Source organism: Populus alba, chromosome 3 (assembly GCF_005239225.2).
Source record: "Populus alba chromosome 3, ASM523922v2, whole genome shotgun sequence".
NCBI lineage: Eukaryota > Viridiplantae > Streptophyta > Magnoliopsida > Malpighiales > Salicaceae > Populus > Populus alba.
Genome location: NC_133286.1, coordinates 2,678,254 through 2,689,034, shown reverse-complemented (window position 1 = coordinate 2,689,034; position 10,781 = coordinate 2,678,254). Strand labels below are relative to the sequence as shown.

At 34.5% G+C, this 10,781-nt stretch overlaps 2 protein-coding genes across 2 annotated transcripts; both read left to right on the top strand.

Moving 5' to 3' along the window:
* LOC118046093 (potassium channel AKT2/3) lies at window positions 1-6,358 on the top strand. Its single transcript, XM_035054864.2, has 11 exons — window positions 1-404; window positions 950-1,168; window positions 2,231-2,389; window positions 2,489-2,546; window positions 2,710-3,027; window positions 3,252-3,491; window positions 4,100-4,417; window positions 4,593-4,781; window positions 5,207-5,282; window positions 5,380-5,961; window positions 6,056-6,358. Exons 1-11 carry the CDS (start codon window positions 169-171, stop codon window positions 6,199-6,201), a joined length of 2,541 nt encoding a protein of 846 aa, XP_034910755.1. The 5' UTR covers window positions 1-168; the 3' UTR covers window positions 6,202-6,358.
* Window positions 6,359-8,085: 1,727 nt separating this feature from the next.
* On the top strand, window positions 8,086-9,785 carry LOC118046094 (uncharacterized). Its single transcript, XM_035054865.2, has 2 exons — window positions 8,086-8,828; window positions 8,943-9,785. Exons 1-2 carry the CDS (start codon window positions 8,460-8,462, stop codon window positions 9,579-9,581), a joined length of 1,008 nt encoding a protein of 335 aa, XP_034910756.1. The 5' UTR covers window positions 8,086-8,459; the 3' UTR covers window positions 9,582-9,785.
* The last annotated feature ends 996 nt before the right edge of the window (window positions 9,786-10,781 follow it).

Genomic DNA, 10,781 nt, shown 5'->3' with positions numbered 1-10,781 from the left:
ACACTAACAATAAGGCAACTCTCATCTCCTTTTTGGCCTACCTTTGCCCTCCCTTGTCTTCAAGCCAACAATGCTTGATCTCTAATTAATAGTGTCTCTATTCTCTTCCACCTAGACTCCATCTCTTTACATTTATAAGTTAGAGAGGGCTTCATTTGTGGATAGAGAATGGAGGAGACGAAGTTCACTCCATACAATCTTCACCGGACCTCTAGCATGAGGAGGAGCTGGAAGAACTACCAAGAACATGATTCTGAAACCCCACACCAAGAAGAAGATGACTCTCCTCTTTCTCTCTCGAGCTTGTCAAAGATTATTCTTCCTCCTCTCGGTGCTTCCAGCTTTAACCAGAATCCTATAGAGTCCAAGGGGTGGATAATCTCTCCTGTGGACTCAAGATATAGGTAATTATACAAATTACTGTATGTTTATGTATCTCCTATGATGTTGTAGTTTTTTTATTTATTTTAATCTTGCATGATGATCATACTATATACAGAGATGAAATGATAAGGTATGGTGGTGTCAGAAAAAAAAAAAACCAGGGGATATGGAGACCTCAGCCAATGTGACAGGACTAGAAAAACATCTCTCGATCGATATTAAAAATAATCATTTGGCCAACTCCAATTAGTTTGGGATTGAATCATGATGTCATTTGCTTTATTTTATAATATATGCTTCTTGTGATATAAAAGATTATTATTACGTCGTGTGGTGGTGGTAGTGATGGTGAATAATATATATTATATATTTTATAATATTATTTAACTATTTAAGATTTTTGGTATGGAAATTTGTTTTGAGAAATTCTGTTAATTCAATCTGGATTTATGTTTTAATGATCCTTTTCTTCTAGATTCTGATCCCTTGATCACTCCTCCAGCCTTGTTAGGGCTGCCTAAAAGCAGAAAATCTTGATTAATCTCAAGAAATCGTGTGTTTGCAGGTGCTGGGGGACAATTATGGCGGTTTTAGTAGCTTATTCTCTGTGGGTATACCCTTTTGAAGTAGCATTTCTGAACTCCTCGCCGTATAGAACACTGTACATCGCCGACAACGTTGTCGACCTCTTTTTTGCTGTGGACATTGTTCTAACATTCTTCGTTGCATACATCGACTCAAGAACACAACTACTTGTTCGTGACAGAAGAAAGATTGCTCGGAGGTAATTAATCCTTAATTACCCCGCTGCATGCCCCACTAATCCTCCCTGTTTTGAACCCTAAAGAAGGAATTATACTGCATGCATCAAAGGCAAAACTACAAAAACGTTACGTTTAACACATGGTCCTTGGTAATCATACACCACTTTGACTGATCCAAGTTAGTAGCCAAAGTTGAAAAGGTTTACTCGAGTCAATAAAAATAATAATAATTAAACATTATTACTTAAGAAAAAAAAGGAGTCAAGTCGAGTTAGAGTTATCAAATCAATCCATCTAATTTAATTTAAAATCTGATTTAACTCAGTAAATCATCGAATTAATCCATATAATCAAGCCGAGTGAGATATTGATGTCTTGGTGTCTCTGTTTTGGCATATGGGAAATGAATCAAATGGAGATGAGTCAATAATGGCAGACTCTTCCATGCTTTTGCACCATCACCAACACCTCTATAGCTTTTTTAGTAGACCCCTGGATTGACTCGTGAAAGCGTCCCAACTTTTTTGTTTTTTCTTTCTTCTTTTTCTTGATTTTCTTGATTGCTTAATATATATATATATATATATATATATATATATATATATATATAAAAGAGGGTTGCAATTGACGTGCACATTGATATCAATAAGAATCATGCAAGGCTTAAGTTGTTAAAATCTGCATAGCTACAATACTATTTCATGTTTGATTTTTTTTTTAATTTATTAAAATATATGATAATTATGAAACTCAAACTTATAATCCTTTGTTTGTTAGCCATATTAAAAAATAAATATAACACGTGACTTTTTTCTTTAATTTTGTTTTTTATCATGATTTACGTAATCTTTATTTCTTTATAAAATAAAATAAAAATTAGGTTAATCCAAATAAATCTAGATGAACAACTTGTCCTGTTGATATCATGTCTGGCTTAAAAACTTTTACACCCAAAGAATGCTGGCTAGAATTTTCCACCCTTTCTTTTTCTGAATTTAATTTTGTTTTTTAAGTGGTTGAATTATGGAATAGATGTGATGCTAAAGGCAGTGGTGGTGGTGGTGCTATTGCGTGTGTGATAGGTACCTTTCAACATGGTTTTTGATGGATGTGGCATCCACTGTCCCCTTCGAACTACTGGCCTACTTGTTCACAGGCAATGAAAAAGTAGGGCTCTCTTATTCCCTCCTGGGCTTGCTCAGATTCTGGAGACTTCGAAGAGTTAAGCAACTCTTCACTAGGTATATGTACTATAGGACTCTTCCTTTTTAACTATATATTGAAGAAAATCCATGAAAATTATCTTCGCATCTAACCTTTTGAATTGGGGGATGTTGCAGGCTTGAGAAGGATATCAGATTTAGCTACTTTTGGGTCCGATGTGCTAGGTTACTGTGTGTAAGTGTTGTGTGTTCCGGATCTTGAATCGGGTCGATTATCGAACCGAATTTGATAACTATATTACCATAATGTTCCATGTATGAAATAATATAAAATCTATTATGGGAAAAAAATGAAATGTAATAAAGTGTTGTTTTTTTTTTTTTTTTTTTTGGTTTAGGTGACACTATTTCTTGTGCACTGTGCTGGTTGCCTCTACTACTTGCTAGCTGACAGATACCCGCACAAAGGGAAGACATGGATAGGTGCTGTGATACCAAATTTCAGAGAGACAAGCCTTTGGATCAGATATATTTCAGCTATGTACTGGTCAATCACCACCATGACTACGGTTGGTTATGGTGATCTCCATGCTCAAAACTCCATGGAAATGATTTTCATCATCTTCTACATGCTCTTCAACCTTGGTCTAACTGCTTATTTGATCGGTAACATGACAAATCTAGTCGTCGAAGGAACTCGACGTACCATGGAATTTGTAAGTGTTCATGTTCGCAACTTATTCTTAGTTTTTCTACTCTTCAATTTGTTCTCTAGAGTTGTCATTTTACGAGTAAATTTTGCTGCTAAAACCAAGTTAGTCCCTCGACCAAAAAATTAGATTTTTCACCACCTCTAAAAAAAGATTTCAAGAGAAATATCAATACATGCAGATTTTGCTGTTGTGATGTTCTTAATCTTGATTTCTACGTGTTGTTGCAGAGGAACAGCATTGAAGCAGCATCAAATTTTGTGAGCAGAAACCGTTTGCCTCCAAGATTAAAGGATCAGATATTGGCATATATGTGCTTGAGATTCAAGGCTGAGAACTTGAACCAGCATCAATTGATTGAACAGCTACCAAAATCCATCTGCAAAAGCATTTGCCAGCATCTGTTTCTGCCTACAGTGAAGAAGGTCTATCTTTTCGATGGTATATCAAGGGAAACACTCTTGCACCTGGTAAGGAGCTGTAATCATTTTTTTTTTCCAATGTAATATGTAGCACTAGATGATTTAGTGCCATGCCTGCATTACTTCATGGTTATCAGATCTTGTCCGGGGTCTGAATAGGGCTGGATTGCGGGCCAGCTATGTCAATCCATGGATCAATGAGTCAACTCGAATCTATCCAAAAACAACATCATTTTTATGTAGAAAACAAATAGAAACAACGTCATTTATAAAAGAAACTCTTGGAGTTAACTTTATCAAGTTTCGCTTGGGTTTATCCCAGTCAATCATGTCAGGAGTTGATTTACTTATATCACTTGAATTTGATTGAGTCAACTTTCTAAATGGGTCAACCAAACTCAGCTCAGGCCAGGTTACCCGACGGGTCACAGGTTTATAACTATGCATTTCTTGTTTGACAATAGCTTCTAGATCTTTAATTCTGTGACCCCTTGATGGCATTTCTTGTTTTCCTAATCAGAGCTGCATGTGATCTTATGTGCCTAACGAGATTAATGTAGTACTTTCGTCATATAAATATTTAGATTGGTGGGTTTTTTGAGATCAGGACAGGATAAGAGATCTAAAATTCCAAACAATGTAACTAAAATAACTAGGTTGCGAAGATCAAAGCTGAGTACATCCCACCAAGAGAAGATGTAGTCATGCAAAATGAAGCTCCAGATGATGTTTACATAATTGTATCAGGAGAGGTTGAGATCATCGAATCCCATCTAGAGAAGGAACGAGCTGTGGGGACTTTGCGCTCTGGGGACATGTTTGGAGAACTGGGTGCTCTTTGTTGCAGACCTCAGAGCCATATATTTCGAACGAAAACACTCTCACAGCTCCTGAGGATCAAAACCACAGCTCTCATAGAAGCAATGAAGACCAATCAAGACGATTACGTAGCCATTATAAAGAACTTTCTTCAGGTTTGTTTGTCATGGATTCGGAGTTAATCGATCCTCTACTCTGATGTTGATTCTTTGAAAGGCTTGATGCTTCGTCTATCTTTTGCCAGACCTTTTATACCATATTTATATCTCTGCCTATGATATCACACGACGGGCTTGGGTCTTGATGCTTAAATAATATTTTACACCGCAGCATTACAAAAGGCTTAAGGGTTTGAAGATTGGAGATTTAACTGTCGAGAATGGAGAAGAAGAGGATGATCCAAACATGGCTTTCAACTTGCTAGCTACAGCAAGCACAGGCAATGCTGCTTTTCTTGAAGAACTTCTCAGGGCAAAATTGGATCCTGATATTGGAGACTCCAAAGGAAGAACCCCATTGGTATGCTCCTACTTAGCCTAGAAAATTTCCATGTCTTCATTGTTTTTTTTATCAGAATCTACGTGCTTGTTGAACTCAAATGTCATTATTATATAATTAATAAGAACATGCATGGGAATTTCCAAACATTTTCTTAAGCATTAGCTGGATCTTTCTTCAAGAAGAAATGACATTCCTGGGCCTGTCCATTGGCCTGCTGGATCCTGTTTATTATCATTATCTGAGAATATATCATCTCCATTTCATTCTTCAACATTGCACTTGTCAAAGGAAATAGATGATGGCCTTCTGTTTCCCACCTACTGATTCGTCGTCGACTCTCCAAAGAAAGTGAACGATCATCTAACTTAGAAAAGAAGGGTAGAAGATGCAACACATGCATGGTTTTTGCTAATTTCTCTGCTCCATGTTTTGTGGTGCAACAGCACATAGCAGCATCAAAAGGACATGAAGAGTGTGTGGCGGTGCTCCTTAGGCATGGATGCGATATACACCTGAGAGGTAAGTGCACAATTTCATAGCTTCTTGTGGTCCTAGAAATGGCTTGATCTTCCTAGATTTAACATAGATAACATAACAGTACCGTGATCAATGACAGATGTTAATGGTAATACTGCTATGTGGGAAGCCATATCATCGAAGCATCATTCCATATTTAGGATTCTCTATCAGTATGCTTCCGTTTCTGACCCTCACGCCGCGGGTGATCTCTTATGCACCGCTGCAAAACAAAACGATCTGCTGGTGATGAAGGAACTACTGAAACAGGGATTGAATGTTGATTCAAAGGATCGCCATGGAAAAACAGCACTCCAAGTAGCCATGGCAGAGAATCATGGGGACATGGTAAACTTGCTAGTAATAAGCGGCGCGGAAGTTGCTGAAGCAAACACTCACGAGTTCTCTTCCACGAGCCTTAACGAAATGCTTCAAAAGAGAGAGATCGGACACCGAATTACGGTGCCTGATGTCTTGACAGCTAATGAAGTGCTTTTAAAGAGGTGTGAAGGGGAACAAGAATGCACCTCATGTACTGGTAAATCCAAAGGATCATCATCAGATTGTATTAGGGTGAGCATATACAGAGGACATCCCATGGTTAGGAGACAAACTTGCTGTGTGGAAGCTGGGAGATTGATCAAGTTGCCAAATTCCCTAGAGGAGCTAAAGAGCATTGCAGGTATATTGATCTACTCTACACACCCCCAGATCAAGTCCCTTTTGCTAACCTCTTCCTCTTGAGAGTATTTAAAATCGTGTTCTTCCTCCAATAGGTGAAAAGTTTGGATTCGATGCAAGAAATGCCATGGTGACAGATGAAGAAGGTTCAGAGGTTGACTCCATTGAAGTGATTAGAGACAAGGACAAGCTTTTCATAGTTGAAGATCCAACTTGCTTAATCCATCTGGATGGAAACTAGCTAGTTAAGGTTGCAATCAATACTCATCAGGCATACATAAGTTTATAGACAAGTACGTACTTAGATCGATCTCACTTGATAATGGGCATATATGCAAATGTTTATATGCTTCGTCTAAGGTCTCTAATGGGTTTAATATTATATCAGATTCAGCCTAGCATGTTTTGTGAGTTAGTTTGCCCTCTTTTCTTCTTAAAAAATAAAATGATAACAAAAACTAGAAAACGTAATCATTTGTTGAAAACTCAAGGGATTTTTTTCAAACTAAATAAAAAATAAGAAATACAATAGATATTGTGACTGTTTTTTATATTAAAAAAAAATAAATTAAAACCGTAGTTATTTTAATATTTTATGTTTTTGATAATCTAATTACCATGAAAAAAGTTATATTGTTAAGTAATAAAATTTATATTACATTTAAAGTAAAAAATAAATTTACATCATTTTCTAAATATAAAAATATAATCTTAATTAATATTATATATTGTTAAAAAGTGCTTGTACATAAAAGAAAAAAAAATTATGATGTTCATGTATTTTTTATTTAAAAAAAAAGATTATATTTTTACTTGTATTAAAAAAAATGATAAAAAGAATCTCTAAAAATATGTTTTTCAAACTCAGTAAGTTTTCATTTCTCAATATCGATCATCCCTGATCCACAAAGAGCTATTTATTTTTGCAGTTGAAATTATGTTTTGTGATTTTTTGAAGAAGGAAATTGCTTGAAGTGAATCGTTTTTAATGTTTTTTTTATCATTTTTATATGCTGATATTAAAAATAATTTTTTTTTTAAAAAAATATTTTCATGTATTTTCGAGCAAAAAACATTTTGAAAATCAACCATGTTATCACACTCTCAAACACTATCAAAATCAACCATAAACCCTATCATAAAAAATATCAATCTTGAATAATGCTTGATACCGGCCATGAACCCTATCATCATGCTAGGAGATTAATTGTTAATTTTCACTTGATGAAAAACTATAGCATATTGTGTCCCTTCTACTCTATTATCTAAAATTTGTTTAATTTTGTGCTTTAAAAAGTTTTTTTTTAATTATTATTTTTTTTTTAATTTAAACTATTTTTTTGTTATTTTTATATTGTTTTGATATGTTAATATCAAAAATAAATTTTTTTTAATATATTTACTATTAAAAAAATATTTTACAAAATAATCACTTTACCCTGCAAATATTACAACAATATCTTGGTTTTTGAGAATGGTCCATTCATCATGTCGTGAAGATTGTCTTGGGACATTCAAATATTATATTCCAAGAGGAACATTGATAGCTAAATTTAATGCTTAAAAAATAGAATGCATATTGGGTCCTTAAGCAAGCTCACCATCCATGGCCGATCTGCTTGATTAAAATAGTCTATAACTAGAAGAAGACAGAGCTGCCACAATCTTAAGAAGAGAAACCAAATCGAAGTAGGAGATTGAGAAAAGGAATTAATCCCAGTCAAAGTAGCAGTCAAACTCTTAATTAGAGCCCATCAAACATAATCAAACTCACATTTGACTCAAAAAGGTCAAGTTACGAGTTTGATAAAATTAGTAACGATTTTTTAAAAAAATATATTAAAATAATATTTTTTAATTTTAAAAAAATTATTTTTATATTAAAGCATCAAAATAATCTAAAAATATTTTAAAAATATTAATTTAAAGCAAAAAAAATAATTTTTTTTAAAATAGTTCTAAAATATAATGTCAAACAAATCCTAAATTAATTTTAAAATTACGATGTTCTAGTGTTTTATAAAAATTAATGTTGTTTTTAATAAATAAAAACTTAAATAATATTGTTTTAAATAAATAAAAAACTTTAAGTTTACCCTTTTAAGATTGATTTAGGTTTGATGCTATCAACTTTTAAATTAAATTTAAATTAAATTAAATTTTAAATTAATAACTTGTAAAGTCGACCTGTGAAACTATTATGAGATATCTATTATTGTACAGCAAGAAATCTCCCCCGCTCATCTCTCTCTCTGTACCTTTTCTGCCAATTAGACAATGATAACAATAGATTCCTAATCATCCCCTCCACTCCATAAGGAAACACACATAATTGCACCCAGCGATTATCCTATTCCAGCTTGTAGAAAGAAGCCTGTACTGTGCTGCTCCCAAAAAGCTACTGAAATTCTGTACTTTTATTTCTTTGTTGTCTTCAATCTTGCAATATAAACCAGTTAATCTCCAGCATCTTTTCTTCTCAGTACCGCCCATATACCAATGTTTATGGATCCTCCATGCAACCTTGCTCCTGTCAGTGGCTTCTACAGCATGCTTTCAAGAGAGCTTGATGACCTCGATCAGTGCTTCCTATCTCACAACTTCATCTCTGTTCAGTTCCTTTCCAAAGTTCTAGCCTCTCTCCAATCTTTCCATTCTCGGCTAACCACTCTGGTTCAAGAACTTCACCTTCCCGTAGGAGAAAAGTGGCTTGACGAGTACATGGATGAAAGCTCCAGGCTCTGGGAAGCCTGTCTCGTACTCAAATCAGGTGTTCTAGCTATGGAAAACCATCACTCCTCCGGTGCCAATATAGCTTCCTCTCTCGATGGTTATCGTCACCATTCGAATGCACAAGTTTCACGTCAGGTTTAGTCTCTCTGTGTGACTGTGTGTGTCATAAAGGATATATACAAGATGTTTCGAGCTAGCTTGACTAATTACTTACGTATTTAATTATGCATGGTTGTGATAATTGTGTAGGTTATTCGTGCAATCGTAGCTTGTCAAAGGGAAGTTATAGTGATGGAAGAGGAGAACAAGAGGCTGATAAAAACAAGAGTTGAAGCGTTGTCACTGAAGTTCGAAGGAAATTTTAATAGTGTCATGATTGAGTCGAGCTGGTTCAATGCATTCAATGGATTTCGAGGTGTTCTACACGCGACGAGGAATGTTAACTCGTTGCTTCTATTGATCTTGCTTGCTGGGCTAGTGTATTGTTGGCCACCATTTTGGCAAGGAGCAGCCGCGTTTAGGGAGGGGGAGCAGATGACGTTTGGTTCAGCCTCCATGGATTCAATAGCAAGACTGCAGCGAAGAGTGGAAAACGGAATGGATCAAATCGGTGGGCAGCCGGCTTCATCAGCTGGTATCATGCTTTATGAGTTCAGGCAGGCAAGAATTGCAATGGAGGAGCTCAGGGCAGGGCTGGAGAGCGGTGGCGCTGTGGAGGGTGAATCAGGCATGGACATCCAAGACAAGGTTGACAGCTTGAAGAGTTGCTTTGGGTTGCTGAGATGTGGGGTAGAGACCATAATTGGACAGCTTGATGATTTCTTTGATGAAATAGTTGAAGGGAGGAAGAAGCTTTTGGGCATGTGCTCTCGTCAGCCCCGCACGTAAGCAGACGACGTCGGTGAAGCAACTTTTAGGTACAAAGGGATTAAAAATGATGAAAATCAGCAACTGTGTGAATCATTTTCTATTGTGGACACCTTCTTCTTCCACGTTTCTTTGATTTTCTCTTTTCAAGCCTTTGCTTTATTAATTCGAGCTGTGTTTTTAGTTAAATCAAATCAAAATATTAATATGATAAAACTTGATTAATAGAACTAAATCCAGTATAAATTTAAGATTAATACTAATAAAATAAAATAAAATATTGTGGTTAATTGAAAAATCTTTTCAAGGGTGTTTAGGAGTGTGGTTATAATTATTTTTTAAAGTTTGTTTTTTCAAAAGTATATTAAAATAATATTTTTTATTTTTTAAAAAATTATTTTTAATATAAATGCATTAAAATAATTTAAAAATATAAAAAAATATATTAATTTAAAATAAAAAAAATTAATTTTTTATAAAAATACTTATAAAATATAAAATCAACAGTATTTAAGTGTTTAACGACCTCAGCGAAGTTGGGCTTTATTCTCTAAGCAGAAACCCAAAACATGATAGTGCCAAGCAAAAACCTCCTCCAACCAGATATGGTCCTTATTCAATCCAATGGTGGAGCTTTGACTTCTATTATCAAGTGGCCCAAATTTGACTAGAACGTTGACGCTGGAAATTTCACGCCCCAAATTTTGGTCCTAGCTTAAATCAATATTGTCTCATGTGCCGTTTGAAACGAAACACATGTCTCAAAAGAGGAGGCTTTCTTCATTTTTTGTGTTCTTGTCAATAAATCTTTTTTTTTTTCAGTTTTATCCTATATTATTTGATTTAACTGAAGATTGGATTTTTTTAATTTTTTTTGTATAGAATTTTTTACTAATTCTAAAAATAATTTGTGTTATTTCATATCTTTTTAATTTTTATTCTTTATTAAATTTAGTTTTTTCTAAAAAAAAATTTGTATTTTAATTGAATTTTACTTTTTATTTTCAGCCTTCAATATTTAGTTGAATAGAATTTAGCTCCCTATTTTGTTTCGATTTGGGTTTCATAAGATAATCACGATTTTATGCTCTAGATTATAAATTTCTTAGGTTGACCTGGAAAACCTACAACTTCGAAGCTTAATCTAAAATGAATTTCAATTTGAATAAGAAAAAATGTTGACCTAGCTAAACTAGGTGACCCTCGGGGGTAGACCTCTCA